The sequence below is a fragment of the Petromyzon marinus genome, chromosome 16 (genome assembly GCF_048934315.1).
Source record: "Petromyzon marinus isolate PM22_M1 ecotype Great Lakes invasive population chromosome 16, UKy_Petmar_22M1.pri1.0, whole genome shotgun sequence".
Taxonomy (NCBI): domain Eukaryota; kingdom Metazoa; phylum Chordata; class Hyperoartia; order Petromyzontiformes; family Petromyzontidae; genus Petromyzon; species Petromyzon marinus.
Genome location: NC_133682.1, coordinates 611,947 through 628,411, shown reverse-complemented (window position 1 = coordinate 628,411; position 16,465 = coordinate 611,947). Strand labels below are relative to the sequence as shown.

The window sequence follows — 16,465 nt, the reverse complement described above, 5'->3', positions numbered from 1 at the left end:
GTGAAGCCTCCAATAGCTGTACCGAGGGAATCTCCATATGGTACAGATATGATGGAAGGCTGATCGATACCCGGGTGCGGTCAAGGGATGGTTCCCTATTGCTCAACCACGTTATGTATGCCGATGATTTGGTAATAGCTGCTCATTCAGAGGAGGAGTTGGAGACGCTGCTGCTGAGACTGGAGCGTGCTACTAAGAGATGGGGCCTTACCATCAGCCCCACCAAAACTAAGCACCTGCCTGGGTATTTTGTACCATCGGACACTCCACCCCCACAACTCCCAATCGGTGATGGGGCAGTTGTGGAGAGAGTGGAGAGTTTCCCATACCTGGGCAGTGTGCTTATGACCGGCTCCAGTTTAACAGCAGAGGTCTCACTCCGAATCAGTCGAGCGGAAATATCTTTTAATCGGTTGCGTAACGCTGTGTGGAAGCTACCTGGTCTGTCGCTTCGCACGAAGCTTCAGGTCTTCTCGGCCACGGTCATTCCCTCCCTTCTCTACGCTTGCGAAACGTGGACCCCCCTAATGGAACATCTTCGCCGGTTAGAAACATTTAGGCTGGCCTGCCTACGATCCATCCTGGGTTTAACCAGGCTGGATTGTGTGAGGAGCTCACGAATCCTTGAAAGATCTGGGCACGGTCCCATCGGTGAGCTCCTCCGGCAGGCTAGGCTGCGCTGGCTGGGTCATGTAGCCCGAATGCCCAGCCACCGCATGCCGAAACAGCTTTTGTTCGGCCGGATCGAGGGGGCTAAACGGGCGCGGCACGGGCTAGAGAAGAGATGGAGTGACGCGGTACAGGAGGACGTGGAGCTGAGTGGACTTGCCGATGACTGGTACCAGCCGTGTCAAGATCGGCCTCTGTGGAGGAGGCTCGTGAAGGACGCTACTGGGCAGTTGGAGGCAGTCGCCCTTCAACAACAACGGAGGGCGGAGGAGCGACGCTCACAACAACGAGCGGAGCGCCGGGTGGCTAAAGCACAGCAGGTTGGCACAGCAGGTTGGCACAGTAGGGGGCACAGGTGGTGCATCAGCCAGTCATCTCAGTCAGTCGACCCGTGGCACCTGGGTCTGCCCCGTGACCTCCTGCTAGCGGGCGTTCGACACTTCACGTGGCCTCAAGGTGCACATGGCCTGGCACAAGCGTCGTGGTGACGTCACCGCCACTTAGTGGCGAATGGCGGTTGTTTTATTCTTGTTGTGTGAGAGAGAATCTGTTGTGTTATTGTGTGTGTGTTATTGTGTGTGAGAAAGAATGTGTTGTGTTATTGTGTGTGTTATTGTGTGTGTGAGAGATAATGTGTTGTGTTATTGTGTTATTGTGTGTGTGAGAGAAAATGTGTTATTGTGTGTGTGTTATTGTGTGTGTGTGTGTTATTGTGTGTGTAGCGGTTAGCGCGCTGCGCTATGAACCTGGCGACCCGGGTTCGATTCCCGCTCACGGCCAACACCAGTGACGATTATCTGAACCGGTCCCGGGCCTCCCCTAGGTCGACTCAGCCTCAAATGAGTACCTAGTGCGGTGTGTAGACATTGCCACTAGGGAGACAAAGGCGGTCGGGCGTGGTGCTGGCCACCCACCCCCTCGTGTACCGTTCCGGCCTTCATAGGTGCTCGCTAACAGCACTTGCCCCTACAGTCTGTTAAGGCTATACGGGGGATCTTTATCTTTGTGTGTGCGAAAGGGGAGCGGTAGTGTAGCGGTTAGTGCGCTGCGCTATGAACCCGGTGACCTGGGTTCGATTCCCGATCACGGCCAACACCAGTGACGATTATCTGAACCGGTCCTGGGCCTCCCCTAAGTCGACTCAGCCTGAAATGAGCACCTGGTGCGATGTGTAAACATCGCTAACTAGGGAGACAAAGGCGGTCGGTTGTGGTGTCTGTTAAAGCTATACGGGGGATCTTTGTCTTTTTGTGCACGTGTGTATACATGTGTGTATACGTGTGTGCACGTGTGTATACATGTGTGCATATGTATGGGGGGAGTGGGGCTGGTGGAGTGGTGCTCGTGGTGGAGTAGCCGGGGGGGGCTCAGTGGCTCCTGAAGAGCCTCGCACTCCACGCGCTCGGCTCGAGAGCTCTGCCACGCACAGCTGCCCCCTTCGATCCAACATCATCATGGACATCATCATTACTATAATCATTAATATCGACATCATTAACATCATCGTCATGAACATGATGCCCATCGTTAAAATTAACACCATTGACATACGCAAGAACGTGTATGTATGTGTAACTTCTTTCGCACCGTACGTAGCCAATTGTGCTAATCGGAGGTGCGTGGAAAGAGCAAAAAACGAAACATCATGGATATCATCATCGTCGACTTCAATGCCATCATCATAGGTTACATTATCATTCTAATCATAATCATCATGATTTTGTGATCACCAAAAGTAAAGTGTCACGGCGATGGGGTTGGGGTCAGAGAGAAGTTATCCCCACGGGCGAGGCGCGCGTTGGGATCAATCGGCCCTGCGCCTCGCACCGTCAGCGGGCCGTGCGGGACACGACTGGCGCTGGGGGGGGGGGGGCGGAGAGTGGGCAGGATCGTGAGGGGGGGGGGGGTGCTGAGCCACCGCGTGTGCGCGCGTCTCTCTATCCCCCCACCCCTCTCCTTGCTTCACCTTCGTGCCCCACCAATCCCCACTCCCCGTCTCTCACATCCCCTCACCCCCTCCCCCGCAGGGGTTCCACCGCGCGTTCCGGAGCGGCTGTGCACGCCTCGGAGTGCGGAGCTCCCAGCTATTTGACCCCTGCTGTGACCTGAACGTCGAACCCCTCACGTACGTGACCCCCCCTACCCTCCTCCTCCCCCCACCTACACATGAGGACTCCCTCGCGTGCGATTACTCAGGCACATCTTGAGCGCGCTCTCACACTTTCAGACTCTCTCTCTTACGCTCTCACACTCTCTCACGTACTCTCTCTCTCTTACGCTCTCACACTTTCACACTCTCTATCTTACGCTCTCACACTCTCTCACGTACTCTCTCTCTTACGCTCTCACACTTTCACACTCTCTCTCTTACGCTCTCACACTCTCTCACGTACTCTCTCTCTCTATCTTACGCTCTCACACTTTCAGACTCTCTCTCTTACGCTCTCACAGTCTCTCACGTACTCTCTCTCTCTCTTACGCTCTCACACTTTCACACTCTCTCTCTCTTATGCTCTCACACGCTCTCACGTACTCACGCTCTCATTCTCTCTGTCGCTCTAACGCAAACACAGGCCACTCATGCCGCCCGCCTGCCCGACTGCCCCCTGACATATTACATAATAGTGTCCTACAGCCAAGGAGAATGCCTCGTTTATAATCTCGAGGATGACCTTTCTATAAACAGAGTAGCGTCTCAAAGAGCCTCTGAGACTCTTTTTCCAGGAGTGTTCTGCTCAGCCAGAAGAGCCCGAAACTCTTCTGGCACCCAGCCACCTTTATCTCGCTTTGCCCTCTCCTCACAACGCCCCTTGACAGAATCATACGAATATCCATCTCTCCGTCTCAATCAATTCTCCGTACAAACACGCGGCTTCTGCGTGGCCACCCCCACTCTGAACCCCTCCCCTCTAACCCCACCCCCTGTGAAAACAGACGCTGCTCCGCCTCTGTACGGCAGCGTCGAGGTCCTGATGCCTCGTCTCTCCCGACCCCTGTGCTCCCGTTTCTCCCTTCTCTTCCCATCCCTTTCCTCTTAGTCCCCATGCTCTCTCGCCTTATCTACTCCCTTTATTACTGCCACGTTGTATTTTTCCATTATATTGCATCCTTGATGCTACTCCCCTTCCCGTGGTGTAGCCACGAGTGAATGTTGCTGGTGGAGTACAATAATACAAGATTATTATGAATAGTAATCTGCCTTGTATTCTAGTGGTAGTGCCTTACGCCATTATTGATACTCGGAAGTCAGCCTAGCAGCGATCCGGAAAATATCGATTGAGGAATTAAACTGTGGTTTTGCTACATTGGAATGTTTGGCCGTGCATTCCACGAATAAGAGTGACGTGTTTGATTAATGGGCGGTTTTCTTGCATCTCTGCCGCCTCTGTTGAGCCGTCAGTGGTGGGGTCCAACCTGAGTACTCCCCCCTCTTACAAGAGGGGCCCTCTCGAGTTATCTCTGGTGGACACTTCTGCCGCCGGCAGTGGCGTGAGCACAGAAATTGCAGGGCTGCGCTTGCACCTTTATATCTGTACCCTTGGGGGACCACGCGCTGACTGTGAGACACGGGCCTCAGGCCTCAAGCGCGATATTGGAATGAAACTGTAACAGTTCTCGGTGGTCGGGCTGAGACTCTGGGACGGCCGCGTGATCTGGCATAAGGAAGGGGGCGACGGCACTGGCTGTGGTGAGCTGTAGGTCACCCTAAACGCCACGCGCGCTCGAAACTTTACGAGGTCAAGAGGTCACGCGGCGGTGCTCCTGTCACCTCACCCCCGACTCACAGCCTGTCCTGCCCCGACACCTCCACCATCTACTCACGCTCTCCTCCAAAGACAAAGATCCCGCGTATAACCTCGAACATGCTGTTGGGGCAAGTGCTCCTTACAAGCAAGACACGGCACGCGAGAGAGGTCAACAGCACGCCCGGCCGCCTTTGTCTCCGCAGTGCTGATGTTTACACAGCACACCAAATACTCAGTTACTCATTTAACACTGAGTCGAGATCGAGGAGGAGGCCGCTTGAAATGTCCGTCGTGAAGAGGTCATATTTGGTTGTAAGCGGGAATCGAACCCAAGTGGCCGGGTCCGTAGTGCTGTGCGCTGACCACTTCACCACCGCTGTCCTCGACCCCCAGAACACGACGCCCCGAGCCCCTCCCCCCCACACCACTGAGCTTAGCGCGGTGATCGCAACTCCTCTCTTCCCTCCGAGTCAGTGATGGGTCAAAGTTGGGGGTCAGAGGAGGGGCGCGGTGGTGATGGGGGTGGGGGGCGACGGGGCCAGCAGTCCCTTGAGACCCCACACACGTGAGTAGAATGTTGTGTATATTTTCCAGAGAAAATACGTTGAACGAGGTTGTGCTGTTGCTCTTTGTATTGTTAATGTAGGGCCCCGTTTAACAAGCTTCCCATTAGGGACCGCTCACCCCCTCCCCCCTCTAGAAGTGTCCCGTTCTCCCTCTGCTCCGGTCGTGTTGTTGGGGTTGTTGTTGGTACTGCTGCTCTTACTGCTGCTGCCTCTGTAGGTGACCTCTGCAGCTGCTGCTGCTGCTGGTGTTGTTGCTACTAATACTGCTGGTGTTGTTGCTACTGCTGCTGGTGTTGTTGCTACTGCTGCTGTTACTGCTGCTGCTGTTGTTGCTACTGTTGCTGTTACTGCTGCTGCTGTTGTTGCTACTGCTGCTGTTACTGCTGCTGCTGTTGTTGCTACTGCTGCTGTTACTGCTGCTGCTGTTGTTGCTACTACTGCTGTTACTGCTGCTGGTGTTGTTGCTACTGCTGCTGTTACTGCTGCTGCTGCTGTTGCTACTGCTGTTGTTACTGCTGCTGCTGTTGCTACTGCTGCTGTTACTGCTGCTGCTGTTGTTGCTACTACTGCTGTTACTGCTGCTGGTGTTGTTGCTACTGCTGCTGTTACTGCTGCTGCTGTTGTTGCTACTGCTGCTCTTACTGCTGCTGGTGTTGTTGCTACTGCTGCTGGTGGTGTTGTTGCTACTGCTGCTGTTACTGCTGCTGGTGGTGTTGTTGCTACTGCTGCTGTTACTGCTGCTGGTGGTGTTGTTGCTACTACTGCTGTTACTGTCGCTTCCGCCACTGCCGCTGCTGCCTCTAAGGCGCTCGCTGTGTTGGACCCGCGCCTGCCCCGGTGATGTCACGCGTACCGTGGCGCGCACAATGTCGCCTCTCACCCCACACCAATCCCGGGGCTCCCCCCGCACAATGGCACAAGCTGGGGGGCTGTGCTGGGCATGGGGGACGGGCGGGGGGGACTTTTCCACCAGCCCCTGCCACGGACACGGGCCGCACTGAGCGCCCCTCCACCCTCACTTCGAGCCGTCACGTCGCCACCCCACGCCGACAACTGCGCGGCTGTTCGCCAGCGACCGACAGCCACCGCCGCGCGCGCCCGCGTACCGTTCAGGCTGAGCCGACCTAGGGGAGGCACACGCCGCCCACACCGGGCCGTGACGCGCCGCCACTGCGCAGTGTTCGTTCGCTCTCGAAGTGAGAGGGAGGGAATGGACAGAAACCACAGACGAGCGGGGAGGCAGCAGTAGCAGTCACTCGGTGTTGAGTCCAAGCTCTGCGGTCCTCTATATGTTAAGATGTTTTCAACAAAGCATGTGGTAGGAAACCGGAGCACCCGGATAAAACCCACGCTTTTCGATGGGTTTGACAGGGAAACTCTGGACTGATTTAGACACACAGTGTCTAATCAGCAGAGTTACTGCTATTCTCCGAAACCTCCCTAATGATCGTTTTGAGTTGTTAAGAATTCTCATAATGGCTTTATTCAGCGCCGTGTCATCGATTTCTCTTTTAATAAGGGAGCTGAATGAGGAAGGGACCGCGCGGTCTGGAGGTGGAGAAACACTCGGAGCGTTCCAGGACACTCGGAGCGTCCCAGGACACTCGGAGCGTCCCAGGACACTCGGAGCGAGACATCTGTCCGCGTCGCTCCGGGAGCGACAATTCGGGGCTGTGCGCTCACCCAGAGAAATAGAAACAGTCACCGGCACGCGCACAAAAGCAAAGTGCACCCAAAAGTACACACACGCGTGCTCATGGCCAGTTAAAACACACTGCTTGGCCAGAAAACATAATCTAGAATTGATGATATCCGATGGACGAGACGAGTGACAGAATGGCAGCCAAAGGAAGGAACGCGCCTGACAGGGCGACTACCGTGGAGTGGATATACAATAAATGGGGATGTAACAATCTGTGGCATTGGCGGGCACGACGGAGTCAGAGCCCCGCGTCTGGGTTGACGCAAAGGCTGGGCTAGAGTTGACCCATGCACTGGACGAGGTAACACAGTAATGTGGTCCCATGTAGCATGTCGCGCCTCCTCTCTCATTCCCTCTGCTCTTCTCTTATCTCGTCTGCTCCTCTCTCATCCGCTCCTCTCTGCCGCTCTCACCTCTCCTCCCATCTCTTTCCCTCTCTTCCGCTTTCCACGCGCTCGAGTTTACTCGGCGGCGCCGGCTCGGCTCCAGCCACTGTCATCATCCGTCCGCGGGCGCGCGCGTGCGCGGGAGTGTTAATGACTGGGCCCAATTAGAGCACACGAGGTGAGGAGGTGGTGTGTGGGGAGAGGAGGTGATGTGGGGGGGGGGGAGACGTGGTGAGTGGCAGTACAGAGGAAGATAATTCTCCCGCAGCTATGTCGAGTGATGCAGATGATGACAGTCACGATGATTATGAAGATGACGGTGATGATGGTAATGATAATTATTACGATGACGGTGATGATGATCATGAAGATGACGGTGATGATGGTAATGATTATGAAGATGATGGTGATGATGATCATGAAGATGACGGTGATGGTAATTAAGGAGATGATGGTGATTTTCGAGATGACGGTGATGGTGACGGTAATGACATCGACGGTGATCCAACGCTTTGTAGGCAAGGGTTCGTGGATCATGTTGCACCCTCGCACGCGTGAGATTTTCTGCGGGTGCTCCGGTTTCCACCTACACCGATGAACGCTCATCACTTACATGATAACACCTTCATATATTTCTAGAGGGCCGCGGAGCTTGAGCAAATTTTGGTGGCATCGGCTTATCGCGTGGCTGCTGCTGCTACTGCCTTACAGCCCGTCTTTGGTTCCTCCTCTTCCTCATGGCGCTTCTGTCTGTACGAGAGTTTCCAGTTAAAAGTTATACTTATATTTGTTTTCATGATTATGATTATGCGCACACCGCGCTGAACCCACAAGCCGCGGGGAGTGTGCCGCCCAGAACCCGTGGGTCCTTGTGGCAGCTCTTCTCCTCCTCTCGCACCCCCACCTACAACCCCTACCGCCAATCCTCCCCCTGCCCCCACAATTATGTCACCACACGCCTGTCGCTCTCCCGTGCTTTCGGGGAGAGGTGGCGCAGTCATTAGTACGCTGCGCCACGATTCCCTCCCGTGGCAGCCCATGGCCAATACCAATGAGGTTTAACTGAACCGGTCCTTGGCCTCCCCCAGGTCGACTCAAACTCAAATGAGTACCTGGTGCGGTGTGTAAATATTGCCACTGGGAATACAAAGGCGGCCGGGCGTGGTGCTGGCCACCCACCCCCTCGTGTTCCGTGCCCGCTCACAGCACTTGCCCCAAACGTATGTTGAGGCTATAAGGGAGATCTTTGTCTTGTGTTTCTCTTGTACCGCGTGCTGTTCGGCATTGATGTCCGACGTTTTTTTTGTTCGTGTTTAACCAACGCTGCTGGATTGATGTACTCCCAACAATGCCGTGTGGCTGAGGGGATGTGTAAAGAAGGCGCTTGAGTGTTTGCAACGCCGAAGGAGGGACGAGTGGAGGAGTCGCAGGGTCTGGTTATTGATTTTGTTCCTCGCATTCTCCACGACGACGCTAATTCATATGTTGTGCTCGGTTTCTGGTGACGCGGGTTTCTCATGGAGCCCCCCACCCTCCGCCCCCCACGCCACGCCTCCCCCTCCCCCCGTCCCCCCTCCCTTCTCCCCCTCCCCTCTCCCCCCGTGTTTATTTCTGCCATCGGAACTGGGCACAGCTGAGCGAAGAGCAAACATTAATTTTAGGTGGCGGTATAAATTGTTTCTATTTATTCGGGGATGATGTCGGGGTGGTGCAACGGTAAGCAACCCACGTGGCTGGCAACCCAGAGATGTATCCCTGCGAGATTCGATCTCTCGGCGAGGCAGTCACAGCAACGGAGCAACGCTTCTGAAGATACCGTGGGCCCGTCTACGTCCACCCAGCAGTCGCCGTAGCTGGGTTCAGCAGAGTGAAGGTCGACTAACGGCGATCTCCACCTTCCCGCGTGTGGCTCGCATTCCGAACCTCATCTCGCCCGGTTGACGCACAGCTTCTGTAATGGGCTCTCGCCGTGACACGGTATGAGGGTGGGGGCTAGGCCGGGGGCTGGTGGGGGAGGAGGATGTTGGGGTGAGGGAGGTCGAAGTGGAGGGGGATGTCACCACTCACACTGCCCACTGTTTGCGAGTAACACGCGCGAGTGTCCGTCACTCCGACCCCCCCTTCCCCCCATTCACCCCCCCCCAACACGCCCGATGCCTGGGGGGGGGGGGGTGGACGATCGGTCACCTTCTCCTTCGGGGCTATCAACGCCGCTCACTCACGCGGCCGCGGCGGGACCTGGAGTCGAACTTTGTGTGTGGCTCGTCGCCACTAACGGCCACCGCTGCTGCTGTGTGCGTGCGTGGTTTCAATTCGCAGGGCAGAGGAGCAGGAAGAGGAGGAGGAAGAGAGGAGGCTGAGGAATGTGAGTATCTGCACCCCCCACCCGCCATGCACGAGGCTTCGCCTCCCGGCTCAGGAGAGACGTCACTGGAGCGCTGCGAGAGAGAGAGGCGGCTGTCAACTTTGATGAACTTTGATTTAGAGATCGTGTCACGGCGCGCTGCGGACGTTGACACGTGGCCCTTTAAAACGGGGCGAGGCCTTCGTTGTCTCTTCAACGTCGGTGTAGAGCGAATGCAGCAACGGACGAGGTTGTAGTCGCGCTGCCCCTGTCACCTTCGGTGATCGCGCGGGTGACAGAGGCAGGAGATCTTCACGGCACTGGCCACGGCCCCGTGACGCGCGCGGCGCGGCTGGCGATGACGCGGCACCTCCGGGGACTCCTCGTGAGGGCCCCCCGATATTCAAAGCCCCCCCCCCCCCCGAGCCCTCCCCCTCTCACGCCCGCCCCTCCGCCCGCAGGTGCTGACCACCATCTACTGCCTGGGAAGAGCATCCGAGAGCGTCAGCCGTGTCCCCCGTCTAGACAAGGGGGTCTTCACAGGGGTCCTAACGGGGGCTGTCGGCGAGGTACGCGCCGCGCGTCCCCTTCGCGCGTCCCCTAATTTATTCACTGCTGGATGAAGGCCTCCCCACGCCGTCTCGCACCTCGGCGGCTTGCTGGCTTGCACTTCGCGCTGGCTCTGTGCGGGGCGTGAAGCGAGTGGGAAGCCCATGACTATTCAGATATCACTCACCACTGATGTCAGCCGTGGACGCGATTCGAACTCGGGTAAGCGTGTACGCAGTGTAGTGCGCTAACCACTGTGTCACCACTCCCCTCCCTGAGTCCTCCAATCCATTATTCGTCCAGGAGCGCCTTGATGAATCTCGAGACTCGTTTAGTCGGGAGAGTCCTGATTCACTGGGATGTGTGGCCAACTCGATTAATGAGGGTCTGGCTTCGTGCGGGAAGGGCCCAGAGAAAACGCAGCGCGCATGCAAGGGGAGACACGCGAAGCTCCACACTGTTCGACCTTTTAAATGCGATAATCCGCACGCCTGTACACCGCACTCCTGTAAACCAACACGGCACCTCCATTAACCGCACTCTCGTTAGCCGCGCTTCGCCAGAGGCGGCGAGCCTCCGGGATTCGTCGCAGTCCCGTGGACCGTGAAGGGCCGAAAGGGAGAGGGGAGGGGCTGTGCGTGGGACTCACTCGGAGCGCGCGATTAGCCGAGGATTGTTGGCTTTCTAAATGCGGGACACGGCCTGATAAGCGTTCTGGGCGTGTGTCTGGGGGGTGGAGTGGGAGGAGAGAGGAGGAGGGGAGGAGGAGGAGTAACGGGAGCTAGAGAGGGGGGTGCGGGGTGCTGCCGCCGCGTGGCTATCATTAGCGTGGCGCTGCATTTAGACTCGCTGCGTGGCCGCGTTCCCATGGAGCAAACCTGAGCCCCGGCCGGACGCTGGACGGACTCCTCACAAGAGGCACGCGAGGTGCCCCCCCCCCACCCGACCCCCACCTTCTTCCGCGCGTCTTCGCTCGTTACCAGGTGACGCGAGAAGGAGCGACTTCAGCTCCCCACGAGATGTGAGAGTTGAGTGGCGAGAGAGGGGTGGGGGTCAGTGTGTAGGGGAGGAGGGACGCGGGGGATAGGGGACACGGTTGTGGGGGGGGGGGGAGTGAAAGGGGGAGGGGGGTAATTGGCTCGCGCTCAGCTCTGCGAGGTGGGCGGACCGCGCGGCTGCTGTTGAGATGACACCGAGCGGCCCCACGTGACACTCGCGACGACGAGTTGTGTTGTCACGTGACGCGCGGCGTATGCCACGCGGGCGAGGTATGCGCATGTCCCCACACACCTGTGTGACACTGTCCCCACACACCTGTGTGACACTGTCCCCACACACTTGTGTGACACTGCACCCACACACCTGTGTGACACTGTCCCCACACACCTGTGTGACACTACACACACCTGTGTGACACTGTCCCCACACACCTGTGTGACACTGCACCCACACACCTGTGTGACACTGTCCCCACACACCTGTGTGACACTGCACCCACACACCTGTGTGACACCACACCCACACACCTGTGTGACACTGTACTCACACACCTGTGTGACACTGTCCCCACACACCTGTGTGACACTGTCCCCACACACCTGTGTGACACTGCACCCACACACCTGTGTGACACTGCACCCACACACCTGTGTGACACTGCACCCACACACCTGTGTGACACTGCACCCACACACCTGTGTGACACTGTCCCCACACACCTGTGTGACTCTGCATACACACACCTGTGTGACACTACACCCACACACCTGTGTGACACTGCACCCACACACCTGTGTGACACTGTCCCCACACACATGTGTGACACTGCACCCACACACCTGTGTGACACTGTTCCCACACACCTGTGTGACACTACACCCACACACCTGTGTGACACTGTCCCCACACACCTGTGTGACACTGCACCCACACACCTGTGTGACACTGTACTCACACACCTGTGTGAGACTACACCCACACACCTATGTGACACTGCACCCACACACCTGTGTGACACTGTCCCCACACACCTGTGTGACACTACACCCACACACCTGTCTGACACTGTACTCACACACCTGTGTGACACTGCACCCACACACCTGTGTGACACTGCACCCACACACCTGTGTAACACTGTACTCACACACCTGTGTGACACTACACCCACACACCTGTGTGACACTGTCCCCACACACCTGTGTGACACTACACCCACACACCTGTGTGACACTGTACTCACACACTTGTGTGACACTGCACCCACACACCTGTGTGACACTGCACCCACACACCTGTGTGACACTACACCCACACACCTGCGTGACACTGCACCCACACACCTGTGTGACACTGCACCCACACACCTGTGTGACACTGCACCCACAGACCTGTGTGACACTACACGCACACACCTGTGTGACACTGTACTCACACACCTGTGTGACACTGCACCCACACACCTGTGTGACACTACACCCACACACCTGTGTGACACTGCACCCACACACCTGTGTGACACTACACCCACACACCTGTGTGGCACTGCACCCACACACCTGTGTGACACTGCACCCACACACCTGTGTGACACCGTCACGCACACCTGCCCGGGACTTTCTCGAGCACCTGCTGGTCACCTGAGCCGTGACGCTCCGGCGCGCGCCCCCCCTCCCGCCCCCTCTCCTCTCGCAGGACCCGAGCGTCACCCACCCCTCACCGGGGCTCCACCGCGACCCGGAGTCCCCGGGCTTCCCCCGACCCCCCGCGGCGTCGCACGCTCGCGGCCGCTCCTACGGCTGCGAGCGGCTCCCCTCGCCGGCGGTCCCCGGCCACGAGGCGCCGAGCGCCCCAGCCGGCGGCAGCGGCTCCGCGGCGTCAGTGAGCCCCGACGCGGCCCGGCGGGAAGACGACGACATGTCTGCCAGGCGCTCCTCCTTGGGCTCCGAGCCGCGACCAGCCTTGCCCTTCAACCAGTTCCTCCCGGGCAAACAGACCCAGAGTCAGCCCGCGGGGCAGCAGCAGCAGCAGCAGCAGGCGGCGCCCCCAGGGCAACCCGCGCACATCCCTGCGCCGCTGCGCCGCAAGCGCGCGGACGTGAGGCCGGAGGAGGCGGCGCGGCAGCCCGAGAGGTGAGTGGAGGCCACCTTCCCCCCACCCCCCCTGGCCTGCGGCCCTGGTAGGGCCACGGTCGCGGTCGATTACAGGAATCCGAATTCCGTAGCTGGAGTAGGGAAACAAGGTGGAGGTTCGTGGTGGAATGTGGTGATAGAGGGAGGGAGGGAGTTGTAATGAGGGGGTTGTGGTGGGTCGCGTGTGCGGTGCATCTGGAGGCGAGCGGTCGAGGGGAAGCCCCGAGGCCACGGGGTGCAGCGTCGTCTGTCGGGGGGGGGGTCCTTGAAGGACTTGACGAGAGTGCAACACGGCCTCGGGTCGGCACGGGATGAGGCTGGGACATCAGACATCGGAGGGCGAGTGTGGCCATTGAAGCAGCTGAGGGGATCTAGCAGAAGGAAGGAGGCCACGGCGAGGTGCGCATGGCGTCAGCGACATTGGCCGTGAGGACCTCGTCATGGCCGTGACCTCGGTGCAAGAGCCGCAGGGGCTCGCGGCTATCCGAGTGACCCCCCCCTCCCCCCCGCGTCTGCCCGCCCTCGCCGCGCTCACGCACAGACCCGGAGCGCCGGGGGCGAGGGTGGGGGCCGGTGTGGGGCCTCCTCCCCCGGGGGTTAGCGGAGACCGGCGGCGTGCGCCCGCGAAGGCGGCGTGCGAGAGCGGCTCCGAGTCGGAGGGCGAGGTTCGAGACCCGGACCTGGAACGGGACGACCTGGCGGTGCGCGCCCTGCACGTGGCCGGGAGCCACGGGTACACGGGGCCCGTGGCGCTGCCCCACGCCGGTCCCCGCACCGTGGGACCCTTCTACGGCACCGGGAGCGTGACCCCGACGCCCGGAGGAGCGACGAGGTCAGGATCGGCGCTCGAGCATGCGACTGTCTGAGTGATGGTGGCCGTGGCGACCGCTGCCTCCCTGCATGATGACGATGATGGCGTTTTCCAGCTGGCCTTGTTATGCGTCGCAAACGTCGCTGTAAAGTTTCAAGTTTCAAGTTCGCTTTGGTTTACCGGCTGAAATGTCGAGAGACCAGGGCGAGTCTCGTTTGCAAGAGTGATTTAGGTCACCAAATTGACAAAAAGCAACGCGAATACAAAAACCAGAACAAAGACAAATGAATCACGTGAGGAAAAAATTCCCTGCAGCTCAACTCGGCCCAGGCAGTCACCTCCACGTTGAAAACAGCACAAAATTACAAACCCACGCGACACAAACATTAACATGAAACCAATACATGGGGTGACTAATATATATAGACAGACGAGGATATTTGTCAAATAGTCACGCATGTGTCAAGGTGAAGTGGAACATCAGCAACATCGACGTTTGTGGCCAGAACACCGCCACCACCGTCACCACCACGACCACCACCACCACGACCACCACCACCTTCTGGAGGAGGTGGGGACGTCGTCATCTTAGGGCGCGTCTGTTTGTACCGCTCAGACAACCGACGTCGCTTTAAGAAATAAAAACAGGAGCTGGAAAACGCCTCGCGGCGTCGCCTCTGCCTCGTGTTCCGCGCTCGCTGCTGCACGGTGTGTGGGCTTGTCTCGAGTGCCGTGGGGCTTGTCTCGAGTGCCGTGGGGCTTGTCTCGAGTTCCGTGGGGCTTGTCTCGAGTGCCGTGGGGCTTGTCTCGAGTAACCGTGGGGATTGTCTCGAGTGCCTTGGGGCTTGTCTCGAGTGCCGTGGGGCTTGTCTCGAGTGCCGTGGGGCTTGTCTCGAGTGCCGTGGGGCTTGTCTCGAGTGCCGTGGGGCTTGTCTCGAGTTCCGTGGGGCTTGTCTCGAGTGCCGTGGGGCTTGTCTCGAGTGCCGTGGGGCTTGTCTCGAGTGCCGTGGGGCTTGTCTCGAGTTCCGTGGGGCTTGTCTCGAGTACCGTGGGGCTTGTCTCGAGTGCCGTGGGGGCTTGTCTCGAGTGCCGTGGGGCTTGTCTCGAGTGCCGTGGCGCCGCGCGCGACGACGGATTCCGGGCGTGACCTCCTGACCTCTGCTCCCGTCACCTCTGCGACCTCAGTCCGACGGTCGGCGCATGCACGGCGGCGACGGTGGCAGCCCCGCGCTGCAGCTGCAATAAAATGCAACCACACCTGGTCGCGTTTCAGTTCTAACGAGACGGTGAATGGTCCGAATTTGGAGGGGGGCAGTTACATTGCGTCATAGGTATGTTGCTTTACGCTGTGTTGGATATCGGCAGCGGTGGTCACGTGAACCCGTTGCGTACGAGACACGCGCACGAATCGATCCATTGCGTCGCGAGCGCAGCAATCGAGATGAATCGACGTGGAGGCACCACCGCGAGCATTCCCTCTCAAGACACACACAGGGGGCTGCCGGCTGTCTGTGCTGGGGCCCAGAGAGGGCCGTGATGGTGGTGGGTGTGTCCCTGGGCGCGACATAACCACACACGTGGGGACAAGGGAACGGAAAGGTTTTGTGGTGAGGAATGTCGCTATTGAGCAGGGCCATTGCCCGAAACGTCGCTTGTTATATTTACCCAGATTAACGTCAAACGCAGTGTTGTTATTGACGGACGTCTTAGTGTCGATGTTATTTATGCGCCATCACTACCAACGCAAGGAGACAAGTTGGGTGGAGAGATCGCTAGAATACCACTCCGCTTTTGATTGGCTGCTCCGCTCTATTTCCGAACATCCGGGGGATGCTCACCGCGGAGTCTCCCGACCCGAGCCCCCGTGCGCTGTGATGCTGCATGCGCGACCCCTGATGCATGCGCGACCCCTGATGCATGCGCGACCCGTGATGCATGCGCGACCCCTGATGAATGATGCTGCTGTTGCTACTGCTGCTGATGGCGATGCCGCTGCTGGTGAGGATTCGCGCCGGGGGCGTCGCCCCCCCCCCCACCCTCCCCACTCCTATCAGGGCCCCCCATGCCGTCCCCCCATAGCTGTGAGAGTCTCGTGGTGCATAGAGCCACGGTAATTGTCACGTATTATTTATTTTAAAATTCACTGCTGAATGAAGGCCACTCCACGCCGTGTCAGTCATGGGGGTGGTTTGACCATACTTCACCACGCTGGTCAGTGCGCTTTAGCGAAGATAGGTTGGGGTGGATTAGGACCGGTTCAGATAAATCTTGCCACTTGCATTAGCTGTGCCCGGGAATTGAACTCAGGTCACGGGGTTCGTCGCAAAATACAACTACTTCCAACCCCTGAATAATGAGCTTGGTTTTATAGGGGTTTGAATTTCCGTGCCTCATCCAACGCACCCGCTCCCCGTCTCTCGCTCTATGAACTATGATATTGGGCAGCAGTCGCTGGGCACGTGACCTGTAAATCCGACACCGTGGATGCAGCAGCGAGGATTGGTGGATCCCTTTCCGTGGAGGAGCCGTACCCTGGCTGACCAGGAGAAGGCGGTACAGCA

At 58.2% G+C, this 16,465-nt stretch overlaps 1 protein-coding gene across 4 annotated transcripts in view; it reads left to right on the top strand.

Moving 5' to 3' along the window:
• LOC116943023 (uncharacterized) overlaps positions 1–16,465 on the top strand; it is a 45,479-nt gene that overhangs the window by 11,530 nt on the left and 17,484 nt on the right. For 3 of the 4 annotated variants that reach the window (XM_076067382.1, XM_076067381.1, XM_032955621.2), the window contains 5 exons: positions 2,697–2,794; positions 9,389–9,434; positions 9,875–9,982; positions 12,657–13,093; positions 13,635–13,925. In XM_076067382.1, the coding sequence (XP_075923497.1) occupies positions 2,697–2,794; positions 9,389–9,434; positions 9,875–9,982; positions 12,657–13,093; positions 13,635–13,925 (980 nt within the window). The remainder of the gene's footprint in view (positions 1–2,696; positions 2,795–9,388; positions 9,435–9,874; positions 9,983–12,656; positions 13,094–13,634; positions 13,926–16,465) is intronic. The other variant, XM_076067383.1, reaches the window with a different exon arrangement.